Source organism: Falco biarmicus, chromosome 11, assembly GCF_023638135.1.
Source record: "Falco biarmicus isolate bFalBia1 chromosome 11, bFalBia1.pri, whole genome shotgun sequence".
Lineage (NCBI taxonomy): Eukaryota > Metazoa > Chordata > Aves > Falconiformes > Falconidae > Falco > Falco biarmicus.
In genome coordinates, this window is record NC_079298.1 from 12,540,086 (window position 1) to 12,554,848 (window position 14,763).

The 14,763-nt window shown below is 51.0% G+C and overlaps 1 protein-coding gene across 3 annotated transcripts; it reads right to left on the reverse strand.

Annotated features, from left to right (window-relative positions):
• Positions 1–4,711: 4,711 nt before the first annotated feature.
• On the reverse strand, positions 4,712–14,185 carry LOC130156699 (cytochrome P450 4A4-like). Of its 3 annotated transcripts, XM_056355354.1 has the most exons (13): positions 13,875–14,185; positions 12,840–12,981; positions 12,096–12,140; positions 11,284–11,411; positions 10,730–10,851; positions 10,484–10,635; positions 10,200–10,306; positions 9,223–9,413; positions 7,673–7,806; positions 7,251–7,348; positions 6,343–6,425; positions 5,855–5,975; positions 5,534–5,619 (listed from the first exon to the last, which is right to left on the reverse strand). In XM_056355354.1, exons 1-12 carry the CDS (start codon positions 14,058–14,060, stop codon positions 5,900–5,902), a joined length of 1,464 nt encoding a protein of 487 aa, XP_056211329.1. In that variant the 5' UTR covers positions 14,061–14,185; the 3' UTR covers positions 5,534–5,619; positions 5,855–5,899. The 3 variants fall into 3 exon arrangements, with proteins under 3 accessions (XP_056211327.1, XP_056211328.1, XP_056211329.1); XM_056355352.1 differs by lacking the exon at positions 5,855–5,975 and having other exon boundaries at positions 4,712–5,619; positions 13,875–14,184; XM_056355353.1 differs by lacking the exons at positions 5,855–5,975; positions 7,251–7,348 and adding an exon at positions 7,130–7,194 and having other exon boundaries at positions 4,712–5,619; positions 13,875–14,183.
• Positions 14,186–14,763: the final 578 nt, after the last annotated feature.

The window sequence follows — 14,763 nt, forward strand, 5'->3', positions numbered from 1 at the left end:
TTAGAAATGGCATCCTTATAATGAGTAACAGTGGGAATCTATTCCCTGCCCGGTGCGCACCCTGAATGTGTGACAAATGCCCAAGCTGTTCCTCTGGCGGTGCCTGGATGTGGGTTTGGAATGGAGGTGTGCTGGGGGCTCGGTGGGTCTCAGCATCCCTTTCTGTGTGGATCCCTCCCAGGGTCGTAAGTCCAAGCAAAGAGAAGGATGGGGCTGTACCACTGCACGTTTTGGGCTAGCCCAGGAGCCTCGGTGCTTGGGCTTATTGCAGCCAGTGCCCCTTCAGAGTTTGCTTTCCTAAGGAAAACATCTTTTGCAAGAGCCAGTCTGTTACCTCCCTGCTGGCATCTCACCTCCGCACTGTTCGTGACGCCTTCCTGCCTCAGTTTCCCTTGTCTGTCAAGCACGACTCGAGGCTGACTGTGCAAAGCAGGCTGCCTTCCTGCGAGCTGTGCAGCCAGCTCACAGATACTTCTTGGTGTGATCCTAAAAAGAACAAAAGGAAGCAAGCATAAATGAAATTTATTGTTGGAAAATCTTAATTAGATTTTAAGCCCCAAAGGGAGAAAAGTGAGGTATTATCTGAAACAGCTAATGAGTGTTAAGGGTCCATTGTTATATTTCTTGTTTACCTTTCTGTGCGGGCTGATACGGCCCAGATCCTCGCCTGTACTGCCATAATTAGGATATCTCATCTCTCGCTGATAGGGTCGGGGATGCTCTTTAAAGCACAATGCTGTCTCATCCCTCCCTGGCAGGATGAGCGTGATCGGGAAGGCAACTTCTGATGTCCCAGTGCTCACGCCTGCCGCATTGACCCTGTGAGTTGGGGGATGCCCTCCAGAGCTGGGGCTGTACCTGATAGCTCCTAGGAGATGGGCACCTTCAACCGCCTTGGTGATCTTTCTGAAGGGTCCCAAGCCAACTTGCTTGGGGGCCAGATCTTCCCCAGCACCTCTCTCCATGCTGCACAGGGGTTGACTGTGTCCTCCACAAGTCACCCCATGCCCACCAATGAAGGGGAAGGACACCCATGGGTGCCCCATCCTACCCCTCACTCCATAATGCCAGTATCTCTGACGCTTGGCCTTTAGGAAGACATTCAGGTTTGGGACCTGCTGTGGACAGGATAGTGTCCCTTTGGGCAGAAGATATGCAGGGTGGTCTTTCTGCATTACCACCCTGTTACAAGATGTATCACAGCATTTCTTCTCCTAGTGGCCTAGGAGAGTGTAACTCAACTCTTGGACCTCCATATAACAGAGCATCTTGCTGAGAACCATCCTCTCTGATCCTTCCCCAATCTCTCCTGAGGCTCTTTAGCCGTGGAGGTTTAAGATCATAGAATCATAGAATCATTTAGGTTGGAAAAGACCTTTAAGCTGTTCCTGTTCTGTGACCACAGCCCTGGAGCCGCTTAGGCAGGTGGACACCTACCACATAAATAATTCCAAAGTGGTTTAATTAAAGACTTGCTGTGTGCAGGTAAACCTCTGCTGGAAGGACCACCAGCTCTAGCTCTAGCCCAAGCAGTGTAGCCTGGGGTTTATGTCCTGGCATTGGGCACCTTGATACCCAAGTGATGTGATTTGGACCTTCAGAAAAAAGGGAGCCCATCCCACTGTTGTGGTCCTTCAGGCTGGGGAAGGAGCCCAGCCACCCAGGTGGGAGCTGGAAGCGTGGTGTGTAGGGGTGGCTGTGTGTGGGCAAGGGATCTGCGAAGTTTTTGGTCTCAATTCAAGCCACTGAAAGCCAGAAGTAAAATACCGTCCATTGTTGGTTTATACACCCGTAGTAGCCAAACAAACATCCCCGGAGCCTGTCCTTATCACTTTATTACACCTGCTAGAGTGAATAGATTAAAGAGGATGGGGGAGGGGGGAGAAAGCAGAAGAATCCAGCAGAAAAACCGGGTTTTGGGATTGTTAATTATTCTCTGGGGTCTCTAATCTTTAACTGGCAAACAGCATCACTAACTGTCTTAAAGCCCCTCCTGGAACATCCTGATAATAAGCCATCTGCATGAAGGCACCCCGTTATCTGCCCTCCTCCAGCCGCCTGTGACATGGCTGGAGTGGGAGATAATGAATGTGTGGTGTGTAATAATGACACGTCATTCATGATTATCGGCCTGATACCCAACCTTTTAGCTCCATTGTTTGTGCTTCAAAAAAAGAAGAGGGAAAAAAAAAAAAAAAGAGAAAATAAAAAGGAGGACAAAAAGAAGAAAAAGGGGAATTTTTGGTGCTATGGGCTGTCCCGGGGTCCCCGAAGTGTCTCCCTGCCAAAGAGGCTGGGTCTCGTAGCATCTCCCAGAGGGTTTGGTGGTACCCAGGAAGGACTCGCCCGTGGATTGGCGGCTGCTGTAACCATGGTGATGGAGGGAGAGAGCCGAGACAGCGCAGAAATGTCACTGCCTGGCAGAGAGACATTTGGGGCAAATGCTTGGGTGATTAGATCTGTGTCACCGGGTGCTGCTCGGCTCCTCGTGCTGCTTTTTGCTGTTCTCGAAGCCGTTTAGCGGTGGCTTGGTGGAGGAGGTTATCTTGTACATGCTGCTGTCCAGAAACTGCCAGCATTTGAAGGTGGGGGGATGTTTGGATTGCCTGGTTAGACTTGGATAAGCTGAAAAGTAGAAGAATCTTCTCCTGGTGGCCACTGCGTTATGGCTCCGTGATGCATTTGTGCTGAGAGAATCCTCCCTCAAAAGCTTTGGTCCTTCAAACAGCAAACCTGGGTTAAGCATGATTTTTAACAGGGAGGGACTTTAAAGTGTTTGTATCTCAGGTTACCTCAATTATTGTCAGAACTTCCTGGAATAACAATCCATTTTTTTGCATAAAAAATAGCAGTAGTTTCTCCTCTCTTTCCTGAGCAGATTTCCCAGAGCAGTTTCCCTGGGTAAGGTCCCTGCTGGAAATGGTTGGGGTTTGGCTGTTTGTTAGAGTCAGGACGACTCTTGGAAACCAAACGAGCAGCCTCAGTCTTGGCAGTGCATAAGGTGATGGCCTCAAAACACAGGGTTGGGAGGCCAAGCAGGTTGCTGTACAGACCCAGAGATGGGCAGCAGCTGTAGGTCCTCATCAGATCTAACTTCTGCTCTGGCCTTATCCCCCCATGCCCAAACCAGAAGATGATGCAGGAACATCTTCAGGTGCCACCTAGTTTCCTTTGCAACCCACCACCACCAAGAAGACTGGGCTGGGGCTTTGTGGCCAAGTGCTCCCTGGGTTTGTTGCTTGGACCACAAGCTGGAGAGTGCATGAGCAGAGCTGCAAGGTGGGCTTGCTTGTTCCTGGATGGGTGGGTGAAATGTCTGACAAATAGGAACAGTAATGAAAAGCTGTGTCAAACTGCTGCCCTCCAACGGCTTCGCTGTGCTGGAGCTGGGGAGCAGAAGAGCTGGAGTCTGACTTTTGAGACCAGCCAGGGGTGCCGGGGTGGTGGCACCTGCACAACCTGCGTCTAGTCCCTTCCTGGGGGAGAGGAGGAGAGGGCTGGGAGAAGAGGAACTCAGTCTCCAGCTGCCTTGCAAATAAATACAAGCTGCACCTTGCCGGTAATTCACAGCATCCCTGTCCCGCTAGGTGCTGAGACAGCCAAAACAAAGGTCCAGACCCAGCCCTAGGGGAGTTTCGTTTGTCAGACTGAGGGTGCAGCAGGCGGTGGAGATGAGGAGCAGGGGGCTGCAAGGGTTTGTTCAGAGGAGGAGATGCTCAGATTTGGCTGTCCTGGTCTGGCAGAGGACCCAGCAGAGGTAAGCTGCGCAGACAGATGGCCATGGTTCGGCTCAGTTAGTGCCTGTGGTGATGCTGGTGATGCTATATCGCTGTGAGTGAAAGCTGGACAAACAGCCTTGTCTCTCGCTGTGGCATGGCACGTGTGCAGCCCTCCGTGCCTCAGTTTCACCTGATGCCTGCTGAGTGCCCAGGCACTCGTGGTGACAAGCTTTCCCTCGGGTAATATCACCATCGTGCTGGGGACTGTGACGGAGCAGGGCCTGCTCCGCCGCCCTGCATGGCTGAGGGTGGGGATGGGGGTGGGGGTACCCCCAGGGATGGGGCCCATCACCTGCCCTGCTGGGCCTGGCCATGCTCCCTGCAAAGCCCAGGGGGTTTTGCCAGGGACCAGGGAGAGCTTGGGTTTTTCTGGGTCTCCCACTGCCACCTAGTGATGCGTTTCCCACCCGGGACCTGCAGCTCACCCAGATGGTCCCCCTTGGCCTGGGAGCCCACCTATGGTCAGTGCTGGGGTGAGGGCCTGCAGTGGGTCCCTGCACCTCCAAAACCAGCCCGGCCCCGCGCCCATCTGCACTGCTGGGGCAGCTCACTCATGTACCGAGCGGTCAGTTCTCAGCCTGTGCAGGAAAAGACTTTGTGCTCCCTCTCGGGACTTTTTCTTTTTTGCAAGCTGATTTTCTTCTTGCCACCGGCATGTGTGTGGGGTGTGTGTGTGTGATCTCTCTTTCCCTTTGTTTGACCCCAGATCTTGTTTCCTTACCACAGAAACTCCTGGAGGCAGAGTCGAGGGCATGGGAGGGGTAGAAATGCTCCTCGGGCTCAGTGGGGGACAAACCCACTGAAACAGCCCTTGTGGCATGAGAGAATGTTTGCAGGGCTGCACCCTGGGGCACAGCCTTGCCTCTAGGCTGCTGGGACTCATCCTGTACCCCCCTGACCCCCTCCAAAGGCAAAAGAAGCCAAAGCCACACTTGGGGAGCAGCATCACACGGCTTTATTCTTATTTCAGAGAGTAAGACTAGGCTGACCACACATTGTTTTCAGCCTCTGTACTTTCTCCAGGTTAGCTAGTGACACATCTCTGCACTGGCTCCTGAGCACCCTCAGCTCAAGGAAGTTCAGCACTGGGGCAGAAAAGCCTGCTGGCCTTTGTCTCTGTAATGTTGGGCACAGGCCAGCCCCAGAGCGGACTCGGGGATAATTGGGAGGGTGGTGTGGGGGTGCAGCGTGGTGGCAGGGAGGAGCAGCACACCCAGGCTGGAGGCAGGGGAGGGATGTCGTGCTTAGGCAGTACCCGGGCTTTAGACATCTGTGCAAACCATACTGGCGATGCTCACTGCCGTGCCCAAGCGGGGAGCTGGCAATGGTGCGAATACACAGGTGGGTGACAGAAGTCCCACCAGGCAGCATGTGAGGGCAGCTTGGAGGTGAGGAGATGAGCAGGACACGGAGGATGCCTGCGGAGGTGACAGCTGAGCCACAGCCGTGCTGTGAGACCCCCTTGGCAGTGCCGTTCTCTGTGGCAGGAGGAGACCTGGACCTGCTGGGTTTGGTGTGTGTGACAGGCGTCAGCGTGCCCCCCTGGACAGCATTGGCCGGGGGTTAGTGTGGGAGAAGTCTGAGGTGGCCAGGGTGGTGTTCCCCTCAAATCTCTGGGTGAAGGGTGATCCTTGGGAAAGCCCTTGCCCCTTGCCGTGGTACCCCACAGCATCAGTGAATCTTCTTCAAATGCAGGTGGATCCCATTCCTGGACCTGAGGATGATCTGTGGTATCAGTGTGGGAGGCTTGGATGGGTCAGGGTAGAGCTGAAAGCGGAGCAAGGTCAAGGCCAGCGCCACCTTAATCTCATTCATGGCAAACTGCTGCCCGATGCAGTTCCTGGGGAGAGGATGACAAATGCTCCGATTACTGCCTTCATCCCTGCCTGCCCTAGAGCTGGGCTCAGCCCATGCATGAGCTGGGGGACCTCCAGCTGCTGTGAGGATGATGCCACAGCTTATCTAGGAATCCCCTGATGCCACACCAAAATGCACCCAGCTCTGCAGTGAGATATTGCTGGTTTTTGTTAATAAGCATTAAAAAAAGATATGAGATTGAGAGAACTGGGGTTTACTTCACTAGAAAGTGCTGCATGGATCCAGTCAAAAACCCAGACACCTCAGAAAGGTTGTTTTTGGCTCTGTGTGGAGTATCTCCTCTTGGAAGTTACTGAGAGCTCAGTATCCTGCATCTGTCTATTGATAAAACACATGAACCAAAGACAGTTGGACCCACCTTGGCTTTGAGGTGCACTGGGTACTCACCCCTAAACAAGGGAGCCTGTGTTTCCAATGCAGGCAACAGAAAACGTAAACATCTCTGCAGATCCCCAAGAAAAGTGTGTGAAACCCTACAGTGACCACAGACAGAGCTTGGGGTGTGGGAAATGCTGTGGAGCTGACAGAGCGTGGTGGGGATCCTGCTATGGAAAGCTTGCTTGGCTGACCAAGCCAAGCTGGCTCATAGGCATTGAGGGAAGATTAGCTTCAGGAGCTTGGCTCTGAGCCAGGTCTGCCATGCAAGGCAGCCTGTGGGGGAGGAGAGGAATGAAGGATCTCCCACCTGGATCCAGCGGAGAAAGGCAGGAAAGCATGGGAGTGCCTCTGTGCTGAGTTCTCTGGAGAAAACCTCAGGGGGTCATAAATCTGTGGGAGCAAGAAAAGCCATTTGGTCAATGGTTGGTCTGATATGAGCAGCACCAGGTTCTTCCCCGATCCCCAAGGTAGGGCTGGACGTGGCCTCTGCTGTTCCTGGGGGAGCTGCAGCTGACAGGCATGTCTCTGCAAAGCCAGTGGGTGAGAAGAGGGAGCTGGTGGCTGTGTGGAGATACCCTCTTGGTGATAACCAGATCACCCACTACAGCACCCAAGATGCCTGCAGGTGTTTTCTCATCCATGATAGCAATGATCAAGTCAGACTCTTTCTGGTACAGAGATGCCTGATCCTGGCTCTCCAGACAGCCACTGGAGAAAGGCAGCTGTGTACCCTCCTTCAAGTTTCCCAACTATTTCTTCCTTGAAGCCCCCATGATATCAGCTTCGAATCACACCCTGACTGGACCTAAATCTACGCTGGGACCTAAGTCTATCCAGGGCAGCTGAAAGCAGTCTGAGTATCTCTGTGTCACCGTGCATGAAGATAGACTCTTCAACACCCTTTCCCAGCACTTTGTCATGTTCAAAGGCTTAGCGGTATTTGGTAACTTCGTTGAACTTTGCATTTAGATATGGACTGTTGGAATAAAAGGGAAAAAAATCCATGGCAGGGAGGCACAGGCTGCCTTGTTCAAGGGGGCTGAATGTCTGGGCTCAGAGATCATCTTCCCCTTCTTGTTATAAAGGTGAGATACCTCAGGGTCCTCCCACACATCCCGGTTCCTATGAATTGCAAATATGTTCACTGCAACCTGGCAGCCTGTAAAAGAAAAGTGAGAAAAAGCTTGAGACACCTCAGAGTGAAGCGATACCCACCCAGGAGAGGTGGGATGTCCTCTCTCCCTGGTTCTGCAGGGGCTGTTGCAGGGCATCTGGGCAGTGAGGATGCCCAGCCTGTCCAGGGATGTCATCTCCTGAAACCTCACATGGAAGAAACAGTGGTCTCAAAGCAGGGCCCCATTTTGGTAACAGTGGATGAACTTTTACTCATGGTCAGGAGAAACACTCTGCAAGTCCCCTTTGAGCTCTGTGAACACCTCACTGCCTTGGAGCATGTCCTTGGACATTCTCCATCCACCCTTCAATGCTCACTGTGACAGTGAGCTGTGGTGGCCCTGTACAGCCCTTGGAGAGAGAAAAGAGGCTGGAAGCCCCTACAGCCTCTCCACGCAGCAGTCTAGCAAGGATGACCCACTTGTCATGGACAGAAGCATGAAGGATGAATGAACTCAACAGACCTGCTGGCAAGCTGCGTCCATCGGGAAATGTGACAGGTTTAGAGAGCTTTCGGGACACAGAAGGAACTGGTGGAAATAGGCGCAAGCTCTCTTTGATGCACATCGTGGTGTAAGTCATCTTCCCAAGGTCCTCCCTGAAAGCAAAGCTGGGGGTCAGGCTGTGTTTGAGTGACAGCAATGGGGACACCCGCAGCCACGGCCTGTGTGGCATACTGGGTGGGCTGGACTTGCACGTCTTCTGTCTCCTGCTGGGGTTTCTCCTTCTAGTCCTCTCTTTGCTGCCAGCATTGCTACATGAAAAGCAGAATGCCCCAGTGCAGGTGCAGTATAAGCTGGATGAAGTTTCCTTCTCATGATCGTAGAATCATAGAATGTTTTGGGTTGGAAGGGACACTTAAAGGTCATCCAGTCCAACCCCCTGCAGTGAGCAGGGACATCTTCAACTACATCAGGTTGCTCAGAGCCCCGTCTGACCTGACCTTGAATGTTTCCAGGGATGGGGCATCAACCACCTCACTGGGCAACCTGTGCCAGTGTTTCACCACCCTCATCGTAAAACATTTCTTCCTTATACCTAGTCTAAATCTACCTTCTTTCACTTTAAAGCCATTCTCCCTTGTCCTATCACAACAGGCCCTGCTAAAAAGTCTGTCTTTGTCTTTCTTGTAAGCACCCTTTAAGTATTGAAAGGCCACAGTAAGGTGTCCCTGGACCCTTCTCTTCTCCAGGCTGAACAATCCCAACTCTCTCAGCCATTCCTCATAGAAGAGGTGTTCCACCCCTCTGATATTTATATGCCTTCATCTGGACCCGCTCCAACAAGTCCACGTCTTTCCTGTGCCGAGGGCTCCCGAGCTGGTTGCAGTACTCCAGGTGGGGTCTCAGCAGAGCAGAGCAGAGGGGCAGAATCACCTCATCTGACCTGCTGGCCACGCTTCTTTTGATGCAGCCCACAATATGGTTGGCCTTCTGGGCTGCAAGCGCACATTGCCAGCTCCTGTCCAGCTTTTCATCTACCAGTACCCCCAAGTCTTTCTCAGCAGGGCTGCCCTCAATTTTTTCATTCCCCAGCCTGTATTGATACCAGGGATTGCCCCAACCCAGGTGAAGGACCTTGCATTTGGCCTTGCTGAACCTCATGAGGTTTGCATGGGCCTACTTCTTGAGCTTGTCCGGGTCCTTCTGGATGGCATCCCATCCCTCCAGCGTGTTGACTACACCACTCAGCTTGGTGTCAACTGCAAACTTGCTGAGGGTGCACTTGATCCCACTGTCTATGTCATTTATGAAGATATTAAACAGTATTGGTCCCAGTACAGACCCTTGAGGGACACCACTTGTCACCAGTCTCCATTTGGACATTGATCTGTTGACCACTGCTCTCTGGCTGTGACCATCCAACCAACTCCTCGTCCACCCAGCAAACAGTCCACCCAGCAAATTCATATCTCTTCAGTTTATAGAGAAGGATGTTGTGGAGGACCGTGTCAAAGACCTTAAAGGATAAATGAAAAGAGTTCAAAGTAAAGGAATAAGAAGTCCTAGCTCACCACTCAACGGTATCTCGGTCTCCCAAGATCCCCTGGATCTCCTCCCTGCACCGCTGCTGGTGCTCTGGATGTAATGACAGGCAGTAGAAGAGCCAGGAGATCCCACTGGCTGTGGTATCATGTCCCGCAAACATGAACGTGTCCACCTCAGCACGCAGGTCCTCATCAGATAGCCCAACTCCATTTGCGTCCTAACAGAGAGGATGCAATTCTTAATATCATTCTTAAGCACACATAGACTGGACTTGGGTTTTTTTGGCTGTAAAAATAACCCTGGGAGATGATGAAGAAAGGACCAGTTTGGTGTCTCTTATATGTCCCTGTACAACAGGAAGTAAGCTGGCAGAAAATATATCTGATACACGTGAGAACAGTCAGACCTGCTTGTTGCTGACTTCGCAGTCAACAGAGCTACAGAGCTGGGCTTTGGTGGGATGTCAGGTCCCAGCCCTTCAGGACATCCTATTCTACCCAGGGCCCCTGTTAGTTTTTTCAGTAGTTGAATGACTTTTGTTTCAGATTGAGACACAAAAGAAAGCGGTGGCTCCAGAAAGCCAGAATGAGCCAGCGTGTATCTCCTTCCTGAACACCAAATGCCGTCCTGTGAAGGTAAAACTACAGAAGGTAAGAAACAAAATCTCTTGAGAGGACTACAGCCGCAGTGGCCACCTTGCAATCTTTCCAATGATCTCATTCTTCTCTGGTTTCTGACAGCTCACTTATTTTAACTACTAATGTGCTCAATGAAAATGAACAGGGGAGATGAAAGTCTGCCCGAGCTATTTATGCTCAGTCACTGCACCTCACACATTTGCATTTCTTTCCCTGTCAGTCCACCTTTCCTCAGCGAGGAAACCTGGAGTGGGGAAGCTGTTGCCAGCAACTCCAGCCAGGGGCGGTGAGCTCCCTGCTGATGCATCCTCGGTGCCACCTGGGTATGTTCCTTAGCATTTGAAACAATTATTTCAAACGTTCACCTTGGTACAAAGAAGAATATCCAGAAAATCCAGATGTCTCTTCTTCCGGATCTTGTCAAGTTCCTTCTCATTGGACAGCAACATCTTTCTTTCTTTTATTACCTTATCTGCATAGAAGAACGATCAGTTAGATGTGTCTTGCTCCTCCAGAGACCTCATGTACTTCTCTGCTTGGTCAGCAGCTCTGACTCAGTTTGATGTGTAACCCCCTGGCCAGCACATGCTGCAGCCCCGCACGGAGCCGCTCCAGGTGCAAGTGGGCTGGGGAGAAAGGGGAGAAATACCTGTGTGGGTATGGGCCAGCTTGCAAGCGTCCTGAAACTCACGGCCTTTGTGAGTCAGGTCATAGAAGATATCCTTGTAAGAAAAAGTCTGGATTCTGTTGCTCACGAGGTAGCTCAGGTCATAAACAGCTCTGATATAATAGTCTGAGTTGCTGTAAGGAGACCAAGGTTAAGGCTGGTCTTAGCAACAGGAGTGGGGAAACGGAAGCACTTGCTTTCTCAGAACTTGAACATTTGGGCACCGACCTCTGAGTCTGACAGTTGGCGTTATAACTGAAGGCACATTTCATGATGCTGTCTAGTGTCATCAAGCTGACGTCTTGAAAGAGCTCCACTGATTTCGTCTCTGTGTTCTTTCCCCATTTATCCTAGCGGTGGAGACAGGGGTAAGGAGGGACAGACTACCATCTACAATCAGGTCATATTTTCCTGTCCCTCTTCCCAGATCCATGCGACTATGTCCTTTCTTTTCTGCAGGCAGAGGCCCTAGTTCACTATGTATTCTGTGAATCTAATCAAACTCTTCTGTGCACTTCTTTTTCCAGGTTTACCATTAGTGGGCTAGAAAGAATATTCTAGCAGTAGCTGATTTTCTTGGAAAGCAGAGGAAAGAGAGAGTAAGTGGAATGGCCAGAGGAAAGTGAGGGGAGCAATATCAGAACTTTAAAATAACCCCAAAGGTCCAATCAAACTTCAGGAACCATCTAAGTCCAGTCTCTTTCCCTCAGTCATTCCCAGACCTGATTACTTTTGCTGGTGCACAGCTGAAAGGTAGAAGTAACAAGAGTGGTGATTCTTACCAGCATCACTTTAACAGAGTCTGACATCAGGGCCACGTAAGATTTCAGCACATCATAATGAAAAGCTGGGGTGAGCAGCTTCCGATGCTGGAACCATTTGGTTCCATCCAAGATCAACAGTCCCTGCCCTGGATACACAAACAGCAAAGGTGCAGTCAGCTCCTCCAGACTCTGATCACGGCTCTGGCAGCCTTACTACTGCTCTTGGCCAAGCACAGGCCAATGTACAGGGGCCGGGAGAGGGAAGAGTTGGTGGTGCAGCCTTTTCTCCAGCCCCTCTGAGGCTGTTCACAGCAGGGCTCTTTGGATGGAGGAGGAGCATGCCCACGTGTCCTTCACTGCATCCAGCTGTGCACACCTGATCTATCCTGAAACCAAACCCATGATGGCAGAGGCACAGGACTTGCTCTCTTGGGTATTTTTTTCTGCTCTAAATGAAATACTTGAATGTCTTTTGCAGCACACGCTGACATTTGTTAGCAGGACCCTGGAGGACTACCTCAGAGCTGTGTGCAAGCCATGAACCCTCCTGTGCTCAGTGTGCCTCACCCCAGTTACCCACAGTAACGTTCAGTCCCTGCACAAACTGCAGGTTGCTTTGTGAAGGCCAGGGTGTGTGATTCAAGGCAAAGCCACCTGATGTGCTCCACGACTAGGTGGGCACCACCAGTCCTAGTGGTCACACTCAAACCAGCCCTCTCATTTGTGGGTTGTGGTTTTAGAATGGAAGAAAGCAAAATAAAGGAAGACAAGAGAGAAGCCACTGAAATGGGCAGTATGGCTGAAAGGGTTAATGGAAGAGAATGACTTACCAATCCAGGGAACTACGAATTTGTAGGGTACATTGGGCTTGCGATCTGTAAAAAAAAAAAAGGTACCAAAACAGTATGAATGACTCATGAATTCAGCATAACAAAAAAGAAAATTCAGGATAAATCTACATTAGACTTTGTCCTCCAAATCACAAAGTAGAATTGATCTCCTTTTGATACGTAAAATACCCTACCACTAGAGCTAGAGTTTAGAAGTGGTATCCCACAAATATGTCCTCATTGGAACTGAGAAAACCAGATAAAGGTATAATGAAAAATGTGTGTGGAAAAGATATGGCCATGGCAAATCTCAAAGCTGAGAAACATGGATGGGAGTTACTGGAGATTCCCTGTCATGTACGACTCACAGGCATCATGCTCCATAGAAAGGAGCAGAGGAGAAGACTTAAGATGTCTTTTGAGAGCTATTGCCCTGCTAGCTCGCTCATATTACTGGATTTACTGAGAAACACAGGTGGTAGGTGCCATAGAAGACAGTAAGATCAGCGATAATGGAGATGGTGACCTGGGAGGAACAGGCACCTGGTCACTGTTTTGCACAAGAGTACAAACTGCTCCGTGAAACCTGGAGCAAGCTGGGAGCTTGTGAGGGGGAGCAAAAAAGGAATTGCAATACTGTGAAGGAAGCTGGCAGAGGGGATGACTCCAGGCAAGTTTCCCATGATTTTCTCGGTAGGGAAGTGTCAGGGACATGACTTCCCAAAACCAGATGTAGACACTTACCTGTTTGGCCAAGTAGGCTTTTGGCATATTCAGGGTGGTGGATTACTAGAGAAGGCAGGACTGGTCCAAACCATCTGGGAAAGGCATAGGGGTATTCTTCTGCCCATGACACCAGCTGATCTAACATTTTTTCAGCATTTAGCTGCAATGACAGTTAAGCAGGGACTGATTTCAGTCAGAAAAAAAAGGGTGTACTGGGGAGAGCAAAGGCTGAACTTGCCCTCTTAGGGAAAGCGGATACCACACATCCTTTCCTGGGAAATTTAGACAGAGTGGGCAAACTTGCCAGAGCAGGGGTTTCCATGCTGCAGGTGGAGGAGATGCTGGGCATGGCAAAGGGAGCGTGCACAGGTAGCAAAGCCGCCTGAGCTGCCACGTCCCTGCAGCCCAAGGCAGCTCTGTGGGGAGTCCCGGCTGCAGTCAAGCTGTGTTAGGGCAGCCTGGGCTCAGAGCAGCTTGGTGCCACACTTGGGAGCTACAGCTGGCATGGGCAATGCCAGGATGCGCAGTGAACAGCCCGGCAGGACCAAGGCTGTTGCACCCCCACTCTCTATGTTCAGCAGTGCAAAGTGGGCATGCAACGTGAAAGCAAAAGTATCTTCACTATGGAAGGATGAAAATGGCTGCAATAAAATGCCCTGCTTTTGTGGTCGTGTCTTAAGTGGCTATAGGGGAAAAGACTTCCTGGTAGAAGTTCTAGTGCAGGAGAGACATTTTATGGTTGCTCATGTTTAAATAACTTGATGAAAGTCTCAGAAATCACCTAATTCCATGTTTAAGTATATGATCAAAACCGATGAGGCTGTTTTTCTCCAGATGCTGCACATCTCTTATCCAGGCAGATAGATAAGAGATGTGCATCATTTCTGCCCTGAAGAAGTCTTGGTGCTCCCTCTGCAGAGGTCCTCTCCCATAGGAAGGGAGATGAGCAGGAGACATGCACACCCCACCCAGTGCATCCTCTCATCCTGACTGATAGCTTGCACAGCTGCTGGGACAAACTTGCCCTGAATGTGCCCCGCTCCCTCTCCTTACCAGGTGATTGTGGCCATAGAGCCAGTGTTTCGGGGGACCAGGGAATGCCTCCAGAGCTTTGATGAGTTTCTTCCTCTCCCGATAGAACTGGGCCACCTTCAGCAGCACGAAGATTACACCAAGCACCACAGACAGCTGCAGAACGACAGCAGAAGGTCTGGCTAGGTTGTCCAGCAGAGATGCCATGCTGGCCCTGCGTCTGGGATGCCTGACACTGCCTTCTCCTGCCTGCTTCTCTTCTGCTTCTCACATGCCTACACCTGATGGGGAGCTAGGTACAGGTAAAAACCCTCTCCTTCTTGCTCTGCTGGAGCCGAGCCTGGTGAAACACTGCTGGCAGCAATTTATAGCAGCAGGAACATCATGGTAAACAATGACTCAGCTTGGCCGCCAGCCCAGTTGCTGCTCCCACTCACCCTTTGACCTGTTTCCAGCAACCTGTGGATGCAGGTGGCTTGTTAACAAACAATCTGTACATATTTCCTACTTTCATTGAAGTCCCATACTCCCCAGCAGCAAGAGAAAGCACTCATGGTCATCCATGCCCAAGTGGACGAAGCCTTAGGAGGGAGGAGGTGAGAGGCAGTCAGGGTCGGGCTCTAGCTGAGCTCCGTGCTGTCCTCAGCCAGTTCAGATCTGGAAGCTGTTCATCCGCTCATGAGAAGTGAGGAAAAAATAGGCCACCTCTACCCAACACATGAGCTGGATGGATCCAGCCATCTTCAGCTGTAAAAGCATTGCTCTGGGTGACTGCAACATCACACAGCACCGCTAGACTGTAATCAAGAGAACAGACATAACGCCATCAGCACACAAGGGACTGTGGCCCCATTCTCCAAGAGGTCCTACCATAGGTAAGCCAGCAGACAAAACTACTGCCCAGGAGTAT

Coding starts and splice junctions, on each gene's coding strand:
- LOC130156699 (XM_056355352.1), bottom strand. CDS start 14,060: ATGGCATCTCTGCTGGACAACCTAGCCAGACCTTCTGCTGTCGTTCTG. Junction 7,807..9,222: donor GACCGAGATACCGTTGAGTG/GTGAGCTAGGAC, acceptor CTTTGCTTTCAG/GGAGGACCTTGGGAAGATGA. Junction 6,426..7,250: donor GGACATCCCACCTCTCCTGG/GTGGGTATCGCT, acceptor TTGCTCCCACAG/ATTTATGACCCCCTGAGGTT.